The following is an 18,786-nucleotide window of genomic DNA, read 5'->3' on the forward strand; positions in this document are numbered from 1 at the left end:
CTTGATTGCAGTCCTCTGTGAGCTCCTTCACCTGCAATCATTTATGTGTGTGTCAGACATAAACTTCAAGAAGGTTACACAACTGGCAAAGTGCTTTGTGTCCATTTGCAGGTGCCGTGTCAGCTCCCCTCACACTCATCTCAGTGCAATGAGCCCCATGGCGACGAGGGTGTTGTTTGGGGAAGGCTCTGGCTGCTGTGACTCTAAGTGTGATGCTTTGGGTCTCTCTACTGTACCTGCTCCCAGGGACTGTCACCTGTCTTCCCAGCAGAGTCAGGGCTTTTCCAGGCAGGGACACCATGCTTCTGCAGCGCTGCAGCAGAACTCCACTGGTCCCTACTGGTATCACAAACACATCTGTTAGGTGTACTCTGAAAACTGAAATGGATTTTTTCATCCTCCCAAGAAAATTCATAGTTTTGCTTAAACTTTTCTACCAAACATCTTTTTTCACAGAGAGAAGACAATGAAAGCAAAGAATTACAAGAAAGTCAGTAGGTATATTTGACAATAAACTGGCTATTAGAAACAGATACCACAATAAGGTTTTCTTTACAAATTGGCACATTAGAGAAGAATTTACATTGTTTAATACGTAAGATTTTGAATTTTTTCTGATAATGCTATTATATCACACCCATGCAAAAGGTAGTATAAGCCTTAAAAATACATTTTTAATTCCATTGGCCAGGTTCCATCTGTCAATGGTGCTTCTCTGTAGAGTGATACTTGATTCTTTTAAGGAATCTCAGCTTCACACTAATAACTGGTACTATATTTCTCACAGTAAATTAACATCTCCCAGCGCCCTGGTCTGATTATGTTCATATTGAAATGTTTCTGGCAGTTAAGTCTGAAAATCTTTACATATTTAAGTAGGGAACATTGTTTTGGGATATCTAGAAACATGGGCAGAGCACAGCAAGTCTTCACCGCTCTTGCTGTGCAGATTCCAAGGGGAGTCCTGAGAGATTCATGCTCCTTTTGCTCATAGTAGGAAGAAAAATCTTCTACCACTGTATTTAGGAAAAAGGTCCAGCTTTCTGCAGATCAAAGGCTATACACTTACTGTCTTAAAGTCAGGGCTAGGTGAGTGTTGAGAACTTGCTCAGCATACTGTCCTCTGCCATTATCCAAGTTTTGAATTGCACAAGTATAGATGAGCAATGGATGTGTTTGAGTGGTTGATTTAGACACATAATTTGTTTTTTGAGGTATTGATGTGCATTTTGACCATCTCTATTGTTGACTTATTCAGAGTAGGAACCAGTAAACACAGGGTACAATATTGGTATTGTTGGGGGAATCTGGTAGTCTTCAGAAAAGTAACTCCAGCACAGTTAGATTGCAGGAAATTACATAGCCCCTAAATGTGATCTTGTGCTGCTTCTCAAATATTTCTGTCATTGCTCTCAATCTGTTTATATTAATTATTAAATATAGAAATTTTATATCCCATGATGCCCTTAATTTACACAAGCTTTACAGAATGTGGATCAGATACATTTTCCTACTTGTTTCTACCTACATCTTACCATCTTTAATCCTTTGCACTCATTAACAGGTGGTAACATGAAACATCATGTTCTTTTCCTTCTTTATCTCTAATATATTTCAGAATTAATTTTATTTATCATATAGTTCTGGCAAATAACTGAAGCAGTCATTGTCACTGCTACAGAATCTTTAGCCCACAGTTATTCAGAATCTGAATTCTGGCTGCAGTTTCTCAAATACTTTCATAGTCTCAAGCAGGTGTGGGAGAAGGAGGCAGACATAATTGCAAGCCACATTTCAGATTCTAGGGCATGCCAGGGGCCCAGTGCCCCATGCTAAACCTTCTAGAGGCTTAACTGGCAGCAGGCACCCCAGGATGCCTGTTGGGCCAGCCTGCTGCCTGACATCTCCACAGGACACACTGCACAGTGTTGTGACCCTGTCTCTGACATGTCCCCTCTACTAACAGCAGTCACGTCCTTGGCAGTCCCCTATGGTAGACTTGTAGGAGACCCACAGGAAATAGTGTCTTGACTGCTGTTTGTGCTCCTAAACATTCCCTGATACTATATATGATGCTCTTTTATATGGTGGAGAAGGTCTAGAGATGTCTGAAGCTCTCACCCTTCTTTGGTTTTTGTATTTGCGAGGTCTGAAATGGAATGGTATGTTCTGCTGTGTTAATTGATTAAATGGCATCTATCATAACATAAAGAGATCAAACAGAATTATTTTTTCCTCCCGTGTTACCATTTAAAGCTCTCAATTCTGCTCAGATCATTAGCATATAATTTTCAGATGAGCTAGCCAGAAGGTCCCTAAATAAAAATTAGTAGAAAAGATTAGCTAGGAAAGCTAGACTGGTAATGAGCTATTGCACTATGGTAATGTGCTAGGTTTATAGTTCATATCTAGCCCTAATCAGTGATAAGTGCAAGTTGTCAGCATCTGATAGCTAATTGGTGTTTCTTGGAATTATACTGCAACGAAAACACTGAAATGAAAAGAAAGCTTTTCTTTATATATGACAAGTTAAGAGTTAATTAGAAATGCTTGGGTCAAATACACCTCTTAGCTACACTATATGCAAATCTGCTGCACTGAGGGAAGTATAAACTTCTTTGGTCCCTTTTGGGTCATTATTACTTTTTTTGAAACTGGTACAGTAGCAGCTTTGAAAGCAGAACAGGACCTTTAAACAATTTGCTATGTATTTAACACATCATGCATCACACAAAAAATAACGAAACCCGAACTACTGGAAAATATTACCAATGCAGTAATGACTTGAACTCTCATAACAGACCATTTGTTATTGATTGTATTTACTCCGTGTTCATTTCAGAACTGCTGCTCTCCCACAGAATTAATTGGACATAAAATCATAACATGGGTCTGAAAAATTATAAAGCAGGAATAATCTAAGCCACAGGACATGAAAGACTTAAAAGCCTGGCTAACTTGACATCTGTGAGCTGAGATTTTTGTCATTGCACAGCTATAATTAGGTGGCTCTAATCATTCTCATAATGCTAATATGGGAAATGTCCTGTCTGTCCTCAGTAGCTGGTGGTGGGAATGACTGCTATGCACAATGTTGTGCTTCAAAACTGTGAAGCCTGACAAGCTCTGCGAGCAGGACTGGCTCTGACTTGAAAGCTTCAAGAGATATTTAGCCACCTCCTCAGAGGCTGAAGCATACATGATCACACCATCTCATTGCTAGTCATCGAAATACATTTTTTAATTGGCCATTTTATCGACCATTTCCAGTCAGATTTAACACAGGGACGGGCCTTCAGATATCTGATGTCTGTGTGCAAGACTCCTGGGACTGGGAGAGGAACAGAGCAGAAGCAGGCTGGGCCATGAAGGTGTGAAGCCAGCAGTTACCTGCCCCGTTGCATGCTGGCTCGCCGACCAGCTGAGCCTAATGCCGGCCAGCCAGCACGCACAAGCCAACAGAGAGAGGAAGGAGCTGCAGCTGGAGGAGATGCGTTAGGTGGGATGTGGCAAGGTGAGGCCATAAGGGACTCTGCAGAAGAGCAGACAGCAGAAGTGTAGGAAATGGAGGAACACAGGACACAAACCCACAGGAAACTAGTCTTCATGAATTCCTCTATTCATAGAACAACTTGTTCATTTATTCAGATCCTCACCATTTGAAATGAAATTAGATGAATGTATTTTCCTGCTGAGTAGAATTCATACAGTCAGCAGACAAACCCCTCTCTAAATGATTTGCTCATCAGTGTGTATGGAGGAGGAGGGATAGAGAGAAGAGAGGAGCTTAAACGAGTTCACTGCTAGATCGTTTGAATTAAGTGATCAATTTTTGTTACTGCAATAGCTGCAAAAGTTAACACTGAAATTTTAAGGTAGTCCCACTACAACAAAAATTCAGTATTAGCATTCAGATTTTAGGGGAACAAACCCTGAAGGCCTGAGTTAAAACTCACTTTAGAGTAAATCTAGACAACAGGTATTACCTTCTCAGAGGGTGAGCCTTGAAATATCTTGACTGTTCCCAAGACAGGGAAATCTGGAACAGCTTTCTGTGCATTTAAATTCAACACTCCTCCCAAAATGGGGATCCACTTGGATACAACCCTCACCCTGTGTTTTATGCAGACATGATACCTAATGTCTGAGTTTCTAGGTGAAAGAACAGTAGTAAATGTAATCTGCCTAGACCTGAGTAAATAACTGAATTGGTGTCCCCTGAGAAATTATTAGTTAAGCTGAAGAAGACAAGGAGCTGTAAGATGCATCAGATAGTGAAGACTGACGAGACAACAGTAGCTAGTGTTGAAGTGGGAGTATCAGAGTAGAGGGAAGCCCACCAGGGAAGTTCTTCAAGGACCAGTTTTGGGAGAGGTTTTGTTTAGTGTTATTATCAGCAGCCTTGACACACAAAGCAGGAGCAAGCTAATCATAGTGGCTGGTTACACAAAGCTGAGAGCCGTCATCTGTACAAAGGAAGATCAGAACCTCAGATGGGAGCAGCTGTGGGACCTCGAGGACTAGAGGAATAGAAATGGCACTAATGCAAGGGCTTGCCCTGATGGACTGCTAACAATCTTGACTGCAATCTGGGAGCTCATCAGCTAGAAGGGGGCTGGGGTGTGGGGTGTGTGTGCTGATTTAGGCATATTAGTTAATGATCACAGGTGTCCACAGGTGACATAACAGTGAGAAGGTAATGAAGTCTGAAGGGACATTAGGAACGACACTAGAAAAATGTAATGCCCTTATGTAAGGGACTAGCAATTTCTCTCCTGGATGCAGCTCTGGTCACCCACATAGGTGAAGGATGAATTCAGAGTGAAACAAGTACAAGAAAGACTGGCAAGGGAAGCAGGATAGCTTTTCATGTGAGAGAAGATTAAATGAATTTGGCTTGCATACCCAAATAGAGTTAGGGAATAGAGAGAGCATGAGAAGGAGTGTAAGTGGTGTCTGTACATGTGGTAGGAGCATTCCCATCTCTGGGGAGTGAGAGCAAGGGAAACAAAAGGGCCATGGGCAAATAGGGGAGTAGATGGCTTCCAGCATGCCGCTCTGAAATGGAAGTGTGTGTGGGCAGTGCTAGGAAGCCCTAATGTTTTTAAGGATGGGTATTCTAAATGCTTAAGGAGGATTATATGATTCTCTGTACTGGGTACAGGCAGGAGCTGATAATTCACAGTTTCTTCTCACCCCAAGCATCACCTTCGCTTTGATCCATGGGGATCAGGCTCACAGGACCAAACAATGCATTTCTCTTTCCGCCTTCTTCTGTGGTGGTTGTCCATTCACTCTCCTTAACAGAATGACTGTCTTTTCTCTTGGTGTCTCTTGTGTCTCCAGGCTCATTGACCTGGGCTGGGTTGACTGGATGCTGAGGAACGCTTTTTCCCATCCTTCGGAGATCACAGCAAGCATGCAGAGGGGATGCAAGAAGGAGGCTGCAGAGCCTTGCTCTAAACCACTGTAACCTAACACTAAGAACTAAGAATGGCCCTACTGATTCAGGCCAAATGTCCTTCTTGTATCCTGTCTCTGTCTAAATTCAACAGCAGATGCCAAGGAGAGAGTGTAAGACTAGAATGAGTACTTTGCCAAAATATTCTTGTAGCCTCAACTATTTTCAGCTGCAGGAATTCCTGAGCTTCAGCAGCGGCTTTGTAAACAGAAGGGGGACCTTCCAGGCACATTGTAAATGACTCCAGTTTGAGGCTTTTTGAAGGCAGTTGAAGGTTGAAAGGAGCTTTTTATGAAAGACTGGCTCAGCTTGTCTTTGAAATTTTATTTCAGTTCTTCTTGGATTTTGAACAGCTAACTCTTTAATAGATATCTTTTTATAATTTAAAACTAAATACATACAAACATTAGTAGTTGTATATTGCTTTCTGGCACTCACAACTCTGTTCTGACTACCAACCTTTATGGAGAGGCAGCTATTAACATGGAAATACTCAAATTCAGAGTTGATTTTCTGGGCATAATAGATACCTATTGAACTCTAAAGCATGCTCTGGTTACCTCAGGTAAAACTGCAAGCTGTGTAACAATTGCTAAACAGCAAGTTCAAAAGAGTTCCTTTCCTTTGCTGTCACAGGCTATTAAGAGATCCCTGAAGTGTCAGAGATATAAGAGCCTGTTGAGGAGCTTGTCTAATTAATGGTATTATAGTGGGCAAAATAAATAGAAGAATCCACTTAAAGGGGGAGTGAAACTTCAGATAACATGAAAAATGCATGTGCATCATTAATATTTTAAATTGCTGCATAGATGAAGATAAATGTATTTCATACAGCCTATCTCCAAATGGTTTAAATAGCAAATATATATACATTAAAAATCATTATATATTGATTTGGCCACTTTTACTTACAATACGTAGTACTTATATGGAGACTGGGGTCCCTCAGGTTTTATTTGGAGTCGTCTGTGAATAAAGTATGATGGAATGTGAGAGTGGTAAAACAACCAAACGTTTAGTTTTCTTGTGCCTGCATTTCTAGATGACAAAATCCCCACTGCCCTGCAGCAGCTGCTAGATTTGGCCCTATGCTGCCCAAAATGTCATCACAAAACTGCCTGTGGTCCCATGGCTTAACTTCGATGCCGTGTATTTGATTTCAGAAGGGACTGTTTTGTTCATTACCTCATGCACCCTGGCACTAAATCTGTAAAAGCTCAGTTCAGACCCTGCTGAAGCTTATGGGAGCCTTTCTGTAGATTTCAGTGACAGCAGGGTTTGGACCACAGTGCCATGGGTTTCAGTTCATAAAATCTTAGTGCTGTGGCTTGTTTTCAGACATCACCGAAACCAGGCACGGGTAGAGAATTTTTCATCTATGATCTTTAATTGCCGTGCAAGATCAACATCATCACTGTTGTTGCTCAGTCTGTCTCATCAACATCTCTAAATCAGCCCATTGTGCGAGTAGCTCAGCCCATCTGTGGATGAAAGTTGTTGCTGTCTGATGGCCATTCATTTTTATGTGAAAGGAGTTTTTGGTCTCTCTTCAGTTCCTAACAAGCTCACCCTGCCCTCATTGGCTGTTGGAAGTACAAATATAGAGGCCAAGAACTTGCAGGCCAGAGAACTCTGTGTTCATCAGAGTCTGCAAACATTGTTGCAGGTGTCTAAGAAACTTATTTTGATCCTGAAATTATATATTTAATAGTAAAGCAAATGGAGTCTGTGAAGTGAAACCAGCTTTCTAGTCCATTTTGCTTCTTGAAGAACATAGGTGTGAAGGAGAAGCTCAGCATTCTTACTCTTCTCAAAAGAGAAAGAATGTGTGAAGTTAGACAGCTAAGTCCATTCTTAGCCACCTTATTACTTACCCAGCTTTTTGGAAGGAGACAGGCATGCACAGTGTCTAGGATCTGTACATGCCAATACAGTAGTCCTAAATAACAGTCATGGGGGTTTTTAATTCCTAGATGGTTTGGAGCAGAGCAACTGAGGCCAGTGTGTCCCCAGCTAATAAATGGGAGATGACACATAAAAAATTCACCCATTTTGGAACTTGCTTCACCTGCTTGATTCCCATCCTAGGTTAGCAGATCACTTGGCTGCTGCAAAGTCCATCGTCCTTGCCAATGGATAGGGATTGCTTCTTTTAACAGCTTTTAGCAGTGAAGCTGAGTTTGGACCTGTATGTGAAGAGGAACTTTAAAAGGTAGTAAATTGATTACCAGAGATAGAAGCACGACTTGAGGCTTCTGACTGTTTATTTTGTTTTAATGCTGTTAGTTTAATATTTTCACTGCTTTACTTTGTGTTTTGACAGCTTATAGTCAGGACTCACTTTCATATGAGTACATATTCTTTGGTCTGTTGATCTAAATGAACAATTCTGAGAGCATCAGCATCGAGCAAATGATGTTTCTAACAATTTGTCTCTTAATTTTGACATCCAAAAGTGTATAAATACTCACTGAAAGTTCCCCTGTGAATTTCTCTCGTGCGTGTGCTTTCTCTGGTGTGTTCAAGAGTGGAGTTTAAAGGAATTTCAGTGTTTCTGGGGGAGCACAAATAAGATTTCTCTCCATCCACCCAGCCTTCAGTACTCACAGCATTTACAGAGACTTACTGTCTTTGAGGCTTTTATATAATTTTCTCAAAGTTTCTTCAAATTGGCCAACAGGCTAGAAGTTTATTGCTGGTGGTGATGAGGCAAGCTTGTGTGCAGGTGCATAGGCAGCATGAATTCTTAAGCTTAACTTTCTGTGGGAATACATCTAGTGAGTGGCACAGATGAAGTGTATCATTTTCATATTAATGACAGCCAAAGTCTGCCTTCTTTTTTTCTTTCTTTCCTTTCTACACAGAAGTGTGTGCACTTCCACTGCCCTCTGGTACAACGCTGTGGGCTGAAGGCTCTAGGAGGTCAGCACAGAAAATCTTACTTATCAAAATGCAAAGTATTTTGCTGAGTGACCTTCCCAGTTTCCTGGAGATGTCATCTGTTTACGCTAGTAGCAGTGCCAAGTGGCGTGGTTTCTAAAACTGAACAGCAGTCAATTTATTTTCAGGTACCACTCCATTTGGGATTGCAATTAGGATAACTAGAGCTGTTCTCCAGCACAGGAAACTGGGAAGGTCATGCTGCCAAATTGTTGGCATCTTGATGAAGGAGTGTAAACTACTGCTGTCGCTACTGCAGATCAAATGAGCCTAACCAGAATGAAGTAATTATGAAATCCTCCCAAAAGATCATGAATATTCATGGATCAATTACAAACATTTGAAGTTAATTTTCGTTTGAGGAAATAACCCTGGTATTCCAGTCTCGGTACATATGAATCATAACACTCCTTGCGAGCAAAGGGCAAAGAGCTGTTGCTTACTGCTCGGGCTCACGGGTGCCACTGCACAGGCAGCAGCGGGCTGCCTCCAGCTGGGCTGCGCGGGAGTGCGGCAGCGAGCAGCCTTTCTGTTCCCCCTCCGAATTGCCATGCCGTATGCACCAGGGAGGCAGCCGAAATGGTTGCCTAGCTGCCTGGGGTGTGCGTAACCCAAGAGTCATGCCAGTCTGGTAGGCAGGTGCTTGTGTGCGCTGAAAGGGGAGCTGAGGTGGCCACTGCCCTGCCCTCTCTGCAGGGGCTGTCACCGAGGGGGGCTCTTCAGCGCGTGTGACCCCAGCCAATGGCACTGGCAGCGGCAGGGAGCTGTGAAGCCTTGCGAAAAACAGCTCCTTTGCTTAGCCTCTTGAATGCAGAGTGGAGAGCCTCGCTTTAATCAGCCGTGCTCAAAAATAGCAGCCTGTCCCAAAGGGCTCAACCCCGCAAACTACTGCTTGCCCCTGTGAAGGCAGTGGGAGCCGGGGGCAGCAGCGCTCCAAAGAAAGATGCTGAGCAACGGGAGCAGATGCCGCTCGTCACGCTGATAGAGGGGTGTTGGAAATGCCCTTGCTGGGTGTCTCTTTGCTGCACTCGTGCCAATATTAGCCACCAGAGGGGCTGGTGTAAAGGTGGTTTCCAGAACGTGTCCTCAGCAGATTGTCAGGGGATGTTTGCTCATGCTTCTTTCTCCCTATGTGTTTTCCCCTCTCACTGCCCTATAGGCACAGGCGCTGGCCAGCCACTCTGCACCCCTTCCCTTCCCAGTGTTCCCGCTCCACTGCCAGGACACAGGCAGCCTGGAGGAGAGGCAGGCAGGCTCCTAAGCTGCTCCAGTTGCTGTTCAGCAGCAGATATGACTGTTGCCTTCTCATAGAAAGCAACCAAATGGCTTCATAGAGATAAGCTGAGCCAAACTTGTGGCTGCCGTAACGCTTCCTGGTGAGGGAGCCAAAAAAGGACGGGTATTGGGGGGAGAGAAGGCTTTTTCCTTCCATTTGCGAGTGTACCTTGCTAAAGTTAGCACAGAGCCTGGCCACATGCAGAGTCCTTAAATTGTTTAAAATCTAGATCATTATTACTTTTAACTGTGGGGTTTTTTTTCTCCTGTAAATCACAGTCTATTTACTGCGCTGGTTTTCTTAACCAGTGGCATTGCTGGTTTTGAAGAATCTGGCTTTAACTCCAACATATAGTTGCTGAGCCTAATTAGCTCCCTAGATTAATTGAGCTTCTGTTTTTCAGCTAGAATTTATTAGAAGCTGGCACTGTAATGAGACAGACCACTGGGATCCTTTTCCTTTTTGATTATCTTTGAGCTTTGTTTGTGTGTTTTTAATGGTTGCTTGCGAATGATGTTTGGCTCTGTGCTGCGAGTTGGAGTACAGAGGGGAGAGGGATCATTTTGTCCATTTTCAGTGCAGTCCTCTCTCTGAAACCGTCACTGGTCTCCGGCAGAGCTGCCTTCCCAACCACCTGTCCCTCCCACACCAACACTTGCTCTTTCTGTGACTTTAAAGTCCATCTGGATCTCTGAGTTCTCATTGGAGTAACACGTTGACCTGTAAATAAGGTTTTATGTCTTCAGTTTGATATTGCTGAAGTGCGAAGTGCATCTGAAACAAACCACGTAAATTCACATAGCTGGGGCAAAGACTGCGAGAAACTTTTTTCGCTCATTGGGTGTATTATTTAAATGAAGCCCGTGTTGCTTTAGCTCCACTGGTGGCACAAGACGGAAATGAGAAGGTGGAGGGGCCATCTTTCTCTGTGCTTCCCCAGGGCTAGCATAGTGGTGTGCAGCTCAGACCTGGGCTGGCAATGTCAGAAACCATGTGCTCTTTAATACGTAGGTAAAAGTGGAGCTGGGGTGTGATAGCAACTGCTTTATTGTGAGATAGTTCTACTATGGATAAACTTGAATTGGTAAGATCAGTCAGTGGGACCCCCAAAGAGTGGGGCATTTTATGTCATTTTTGGATAACATACTCCTTGGCTGTTTCGTAGACTGTTTAAGTTTCATCAGCTTTGGGAGTAACTTTTGTACAAAAGCTACAGCTCTTGAATGAGCCCCTTTTATGGTGAGAGGGACAGCCTGTTTCAAGGAGTCAGAGTAGCTGGAGCTCTTGGGACTCTAACGACAGACGTTAATTTTCTGTCTCTGGTGAAAAGAAACAAAAGATGCTGTTTTGTACATCTGCCACATGTTCATGTGTTGTCACAGGCACAAGGATTGTTCTGCAATATGAAATTTGAGTAGTCAGGCTCTTAAAAGACAAGAGGGGGAACCCCCTACATTTTATATACATTTTGTAATACTAGAATTCAAGTGTAAGTCCCTGTTATCCCATACTTGGCTGCAACAGCACCTTTCTCCTGCTCTTGACTGCTGCAGTGTCACACCCCTTCCAGCTGTGATTGTGATTTTCCCAGTACGTGGACCTGCGCACAGTATCCCCTCAGTGTAGTCCTTTCAGCTGGCTCCCCCTTCCCCTGTGCAGTGAGTGCAGCTTTCTGGGTTGTTCTAGTGTACCTCATACAAGATAAAGAACTGCAGTGGCAGTGGAGATTTCCACTTTGCTTATTTCTCCCTTTAAGGCTATTCAGCTTCCACCTGGAACAAGTTCATTATTTCCCCAATGCCTCATTTCACCAGGTGAAGGATTCCCCAGGTTAAAGGTCCAACACGTTACCCATCTTTCTTCAACTGCCTCGCTTCGTTCTGCTAACAAAGCCAGGCTTACACGGCTGAACCACCGAGGGCTTTATCACTCCACCTGGCCTCATTTTGCCTATGCCTACACACATTGCTCCCATTTCCTCTCTCCCTCTACCAAAATTATTAACAGAAAGGAAAGACATAGCTAAGCAAACTATACTGGTTCATCATGAACTCAGCTGTTACACACCTGTAACATCCGCTATTGGGTTTGTGCCTTTTAAGCTATAAACTATCCTCTGTAGAGATTACTTCCATGCCATAGGAGCCAAAACCAAATAGAGTATTTATGTGGTTCCCTTGTTATGCAAGCATTTATTACTATGAATAAAGCAGTTGCATCAGCACAAGGAAGCAGAGTTAAGACTTCATGATCAAAAATAACTGCCATAGTTACTGAGATTCTTCCTTTGACATACCTCTATAAATAATTAGACTACAAGACACCTCAGGGCATACATCATCTGATCCTGTAACAATAACACCTTGAGGGAGCTGACAACTTTCTCCTTTTGGCCTAGTGCCTAGGAAGACACTAAGGTATATGATTAATAGAGAGCACAAACACACACCCTTGCATGTCCTAAAGCTTAGTTATAATACTATATTGTATCCCTTGTGCAATGTTGTTATTTCTATTCCTGACAGTGCTGCTGTTGTCACTGAATAGCCAAAATCCTCACAGCAGTGGGGTGAAAGGAAATGGAAGACAAAGAAAATATTTGTTATTAAGGTGGGGGGAAAAAACCCCCAAACAAAGCATATAATATAATTGGTTAAATAATTCCGCAGGGAAGTTATTATTCCAAGGCAATACTTCCTCTCCAGTATTGCCTCTTTTTGTGGAACAGTCCTGTGTTTGCCTCTCCCATACAGAGAATGAGATGGTGGGCAACAAAAATTCCTGCGAATTTCCTGAGCGCAATATTTATTCTTATTGCTTCATTTTCTATTCATGAATTCTATTTTGCAGCCCTAAACAAAAGCAATTACTATTTGCCTCTTTTCTTTGTAGCTCACTCCAAACACATTGCTCAGATGGATTCTCATAAAGCTAAAGGACCTGACAGAGGAAGATCCAGGAAGGCACTGCCCATGCTATGCCCCCTCGCCCTAGCCTGCACCTCAGCTGGGCAGCATGATGCAATCAGCCATGCCAAATTATAGTGGGGTTATGAGGTTCCTCTGCTGGGTATCAGTGAGCAACTGGGGGGACTCGAGTGGGGAGAGGGGCCTTGGAGGTCAGGCAGTGACAACGGGACAATGTTAGTGGGAGAAACCGGGGAGGGAAGAGGAGATTAGTACTGGGAGAGAGTCTAGCAGTGATACTGGAGACTGGCAGTCTGGTGTAGCTGGTTAGACCACAGCAGGATGAAATGGAGCTCTGCTGGGCTGGTTAGGTGAGGAGCTGGGGGTGAGAATCATGGTATGGGAATAAGAACGAGTAAGAGGGTTGGATGAGAAAAGCCCAGGATAGACACTGATAGAAGAGAACAGGATTGTCTGGTAGAGAAGAGCATGGCAAAAGGATGTGAACACATGAAAGCACAGCTCTCCTACAGCATAGGAAAGGATTGTGATGCTCCTGAGGCTCACTGTTTTTCTACAGGCAGAAAATACTAGCAAAACCTCATGGTAAATTGTGAGTCATGTCCTTCTCTACTGCTTGTCCACACAAAAGGTGGCAACAGGCTGCTGCTGCCAGCTAGTCGGCTAGTTTGGCAACTGAGGCTTTTTAATACATAGGAAGGTTCCAGGCTTGCTGATGTCTCATTGAAGTGTGAACACAAATCCACATGAAATTACATAAAATATATATATTAAGAGCATTCAGATTGTGAATCAATCACTGCAGGGGCAGGAAATGTCAAAATTAGGGTTGTCCTGTCAAACTTACTTTGGCCCCATAGGCTATATATTGTGTTGTCTTTGCAGGATTCCCCCTCCAATTATCATCTTTTTCAAGGCAGATAAAGGACCTGCTTTAGAGATGAATCAGGACTATACAGTGACGTGATCATTGTCAATAAATTCCTTCCCTAATTTGTAGCAGAAGTCGGATGGCATATGGAAAATGGGACCGAGGGCTGTGGAAGAGAAGGGAGGTATTGTGAAGGGAGCTGATTCCACCTTCAGAACTGGCTCTGCCAATGTGTTCCTAAAATTTTTAGGTGGGCTATTAATTGTATGTTCCTGGTTTTCTGGGTACCCAGACTGAGAACCAGCTGCCCCATTTTCTCTGCAAGAGGAGTCAAAGTTAGCTGTACTTTGAATATAAAAGACTATATAATGCTCAGTACTCTGAAAGATCAGTGCTTCACACCAAACACCTATACTTAGTGAAGTCTTCAATGCTGCAGGTATTATCAGAGGATTATATACCTCACCTCAGAGGCATTCATCAGATACTGCACTGATGAGCTCCACAGGAAAAAAAAAAAAAACAAACCTTTGAAGAAATCAGTCATTCTGGAGTCAGAGCTGAGTTTGTACAGTCCTAACAATAGATAAGACACAAGTCTGCACATTAAAAGGCAAGGATTAAATGGAAGACTGAATAACTTCTTGTTCAATGAGCACTGTTTATCCTGTGCAGTGATTGAGGCAAGGGTCTACTGGAAAAATAGTATCCAGTCATGAAATTAAAGGCTTTGACTTAATGCACATAGGCAAGAGGGATTTATGCAATGTCCAAGGAAATGTATCATGTTCTTGAGTACTTCCTTCCTAGTGAGCAAGTGAAAGGACTAATATACACTGATGCCAGTTTGCATGGTGAAGTCTCAGAAGAGAAGAAATAGAGAACACTGTGCTCACTGCAGCATTGCCACATCTCTTTTGGGGAGGTTTCATACCTGCTAGGGTTCCTTATGGTAGCTATTGAGAGATGCAGAAAGTAGCACTATAAGTCCTCCAGTAGCTGCTGTAATGTGAGAAGGTGGAAATACGGAGGAGGTAAGGGAGCAGCATGGAGAATAGAGAGCTCCTCTCCATGTGGAGGGCTGCTACTCCATTAAATGAGTTTTCCACCTGCAAATCTGCACAGTTTTTTCGGGGTCCTCTGTACCGTACCTGCTGACATAATTCCTAGAGACATCTGATTTTAGTTTCCTGCCCCCAGGGCTCCTGCCTCTGGACTTTTCCAGAGATAGAGCTTTGCACATTTTATTTTGGGGTTTTACCTGTGTGGGATATATGAAGAATATTTAGTAGTTTTGCTGTAGCCATGATGATCTAAAGAGGTAGGCAAGAAAAGGTTTACAAGTAAGGGTAATGTATTTTATTAGACAAAGTGATGCCATTAGAAAAATGAGGTAATTTTTAAGTACTGAAAAGGCTGCAGAATTGACTTACTGATATACAGGCTTTGGAGTCTGAAGTGTGGTATCCTGACCCCACCTTCATTGTTCTCTGTGTATTATATCCTCATATTCATGATGGGTTATGGTAAATTTCCTAAACTATAAAAAACATTAGTGGATGGGATAGAAATACATTTAAAATGAAGACAGGTATATAAAAAGGGGTCATTGTGCTGCTCTGGCATATAATTTTATTGCTCTTGGAGCAGAATAGAAATGGACCGTTAGCATTCCTGAAGATCTCCCATTTGCTGTAAAGACATTGGTGCATTTCACTATGCTGCTATGAGAAATCTGGGACCTTCTGCAAGCCAGCCGCTGCTTCATACAATGAGCAATGTGCACCCAGGAGCAGCAGCCCTTCTGTGAGCTTCTTCAAAATTCCCTGTGTCTTAGTTTAGTTTGTACAGCCAGAAGATCAACAAAGGTCTTCCTTCTCAAAGCTCATCCAGTGCAGAAGTGCAGCCCTTCTCTTTGTAAAAATTCTGCTTTCACAGGAAATTTTGCTTTTGCAAATGCCAGCTGATGAATCACCTAATGAAACAATTCAGAGCCTTTCTTTTTTTCAGGCAGAAATGCCATGTCAGCATTCAGAAGAACAAAGCATCTACTTTGTGTCTCACACTGTCTGTCAAGCAAGTTTTAGTGAGACATCAAAAATATTTTACCAATATTTTACTTGATGAGGATAGGGTGAGTTAAAAATTAACCCACGCATTTTTGTGTTATTATGTTCTCTTTGATTTTCTTTCTTTCCTTTAGAAGTTAGTAGGTGCTATTGTGAGAGATCAGTGAACCTTGAACAGGTGAACTTGTCTTATGACAATGTCCAGAATTGATAAAAAACTGTGTTTAGCAAATTTCTTCCTTTTTATTTTATTTTTTCAGTGTACAATAGTGACATGAGGCTAGTTATTTTGTCTGGGTGCAAAGTGAAGTTGATAGTCAAGATGCAGACTGTGCTGACTGAGCAAATTCTGAAATTAGAAATCAGTGTTGGCTGGGCTTTTATGCTGCTAGGTTTCAGGCTTTAATCCTAAACAAATCTGCCCTTTAGTTCCTGTCTGATATATGTCAGAGGATCATTTGAATTATAGAATAGGTATTTCCTCTGTATTGTCATTCTTCTTGCAAGTGTGTATTTCAGTACAAGACAGATGGCACAGATTATTTTATATTCATAACGCATATACCTCGAGGACAGCCACGCCACAGTGTGCTGATGCTGGCTGCATGGGTTGTGTGCTCTCAGGAGACTGACATGGTCAGAATGTATTCTTTTGCCCTTTCCCCTGTTGTCTCATGTTTTGCTATGATAGAAGCACTAGCAAATGAAAGGCTTGCTATTGATTTCTGTGCAGATGTTAAAAATTTCTGAGTGGCAGTAACTGATGTACAAAATCTGACATCTTAATTATTCCTTGATGGAAAGGAGGGCCACTAAGCTGAGATACAGCAGCCTATTAACTCTGGATCTGTGGGTTCAAAGCAGCCTTAGGTCACAAGTGAAATGAGTGAGGCTGTCCCAGTATAGTCTTTATGGATGTTTGTTTGCTTCTCAAAGACACCAGACTGTTTTCAATGTGTCTGGAGCAGATGGAAGCAGAAATCCTGAAACAAAAAAGTTTTACTTCCAGTATTGCTAGCCTAGCTGAAATTGCAAGTACTGGAAATCTCAGGAGAAGCACAATTTATAAGGTCCCCAGGCTTACTGTTAGATGCATCAAAAGATGCATCCCAAATGCTGTTGTTTACTCAATCAGAAAGAGAGGCTGAAGAATTTTGGTGTTTGTCTGTCAGTCCCATCCGGTAGGCATAGCTTCAGTTCCCAGCAGCTGCAGCTTTATGCAGAACTCTCATGAGCTGGAGATGTTAAGGTGACGACCAAGGGCACACATGCACCATAGGTCATTAGCAGATATTGAACAGTGAGCCCCAAAAATCTGATCCCCAGTCACTGAAGATGTTGCTGTCATTACAACAGTGAAAGCAATTCCTTTAGCAATAGGTAAATATCAGGCTGTTGCTGTCTTTGCTTTCAGCCATATGTAACTATCATGCACAACCTTTAGGGTAGGAGAGGCTCTCTTCAAGAGGATGCCATTTCCCCACTAACCATCCAGTTGACCTGCACACCTTGTGGCTACAGCTCTCTTTAAAAATTATATCATGCATTTCTGACTACAGGATTAGATGACCACCACAGAAGCATTATATATGCGTCATTATGCATTATGTTAAAATTCATATTCTTAGTCCAGTCACAGACAAGCCCACAATAAGGCATCAGCATTTCAAAAGCTATCCTATGCCGAACAATAGAGTAAGTGGCAGGAACAGAAAATTTTATTTCCGCCTCAGTGGAAGAAAAGATCGAGTATGAAAAAGAACAACTGTGCGAAGTCTTAAGGCTTGATTGTTTTGTATTTCACCAGCATCATCCAAAATTAATTTCAGTGATTTAACTATTATTGTTATTGAGTTACCCAGTGCCCTAGAAGGCAAGAAAAAATCTGGGTCCTCTAATCTAATCCACTACACTCTTGTCCTCCAGAGCTGGGCCAGAGTTTGCTTGCATGCTGCACACTGGAAAAGGGCAGCAGTTTGATGTTTGCTGCAGTGGCTCCGTAACAGTTAGTCTCCAGCACTGGTCTGCACCTCTGTGTTGGCAGTGGTAAGAGTGCAGAAGGACTGAGGCCAGAAGACGACAGAATGGAGGAACTGGGAAGAGGAAAGAAGTTAAAATTGTAGTCCAGGGTCTTTCAGCATGCTCAGCTGCAGACACAACATAGTGCAAACCTGAGGAAGGAAACTAATCAGGATTCCATTAAAAAGAGGAGAAAAAATCTTGCCGAGACCCAAGTCACATCACGATGGTCAAAATGAAACCTTGCTTGCTAATGTAGCCTTAATTAATTTTATTTTGCAGAGACAGCAAGCTCACCATGTTGCTTCGGGAGTCCTTGGGGAATATGAACTGCCGCACTACAATGATAGCTCACATTTCAGCCGCTGCAGGGAACTACGCTGAGACGCTGTCCACCATCCAGATTGCATCAAGGGTCCTCAGGATGAAGAAAAAGAAAACTAAGGTAAGACAATGTATAACTCCCTTCTTGTAATGGTGGAGGAGGGAGGAAGAAGGTCCCTAAAGGATCCTTGATGGGGTAGAGCAGCATGTAACAAAATCAGTAATCAATTGCAAAGTGTGTGGGTTGTGTTTACCCTGTCCTAGGCAAGTGGCTTAGAGCACATAGCAGAGACTGAGGGGGTTAAACGCTTCAGCTTCAGATACAGAGGAGTGAATTCAGACATATCTGCTATAGCAGGTTTGTAAGCTGACCGCATTTAATGATATAGCTGTCAGAGAGCATTTATTTTTGGTTATGCTCTTAGTGCTAATGAAATAATAAGGAATGAAACTGCTGTAGAGTTAAACGAAATTGGGATTAATGAAGAATTAGATTCTCTATGCTTCTCAGAGAGAGCAGGAGTAAAATAAATGCAAAGCAGTGTGTCCATTGCCAGCATCAATGTCCCATTTATTCCCATTGCTTCTAAGTACAGGTGATAGATTTTCCAAGAAGTTGAGTGAGGATGGGCTGTATCCACTTTCATGTTTTAGTGTCCTGGTTCCTTGTGTACAGCTTATGGTGTGAATCGGGCACAACGAGTGAACCTCATGTGTTTCGTTTAAATTGACAGCCTATGGATTGACAAAATCTTTTTTGTCAGTGGATTGAAGAGAGACAGGTGAAGGGATTCAGTCCACACACCATCACAGCAGTGTGTCTCCAGAGGCCTCTGTGTGCACGTTATACAATTCCACACACTGGCAGTATGAAGAAACAGGGATTGTCTTTATTTTCT

The 18,786-nt window shown here is 42.6% G+C and overlaps 1 protein-coding gene across 1 annotated transcript in view; it reads left to right on the forward strand.

Annotated features, from left to right (window-relative positions):
- KIF26B (kinesin family member 26B) overlaps positions 1-18,786 on the forward strand; it is a 304,911-nt gene that overhangs the window by 264,506 nt on the left and 21,619 nt on the right. The window contains exon 11 of the mRNA XM_075707851.1: positions 17,846-18,008. Coding sequence (XP_075563966.1) covers positions 17,846-18,008 — 163 coding nt within the window. The remainder of the gene's footprint in view (positions 1-17,845; positions 18,009-18,786) is intronic.

The sequence above is a fragment of the Pelecanus crispus genome, chromosome 3 (assembly GCF_030463565.1).
Source record: "Pelecanus crispus isolate bPelCri1 chromosome 3, bPelCri1.pri, whole genome shotgun sequence".
Classification (NCBI taxonomy): Eukaryota; Metazoa; Chordata; class Aves; order Pelecaniformes; family Pelecanidae; genus Pelecanus; species Pelecanus crispus.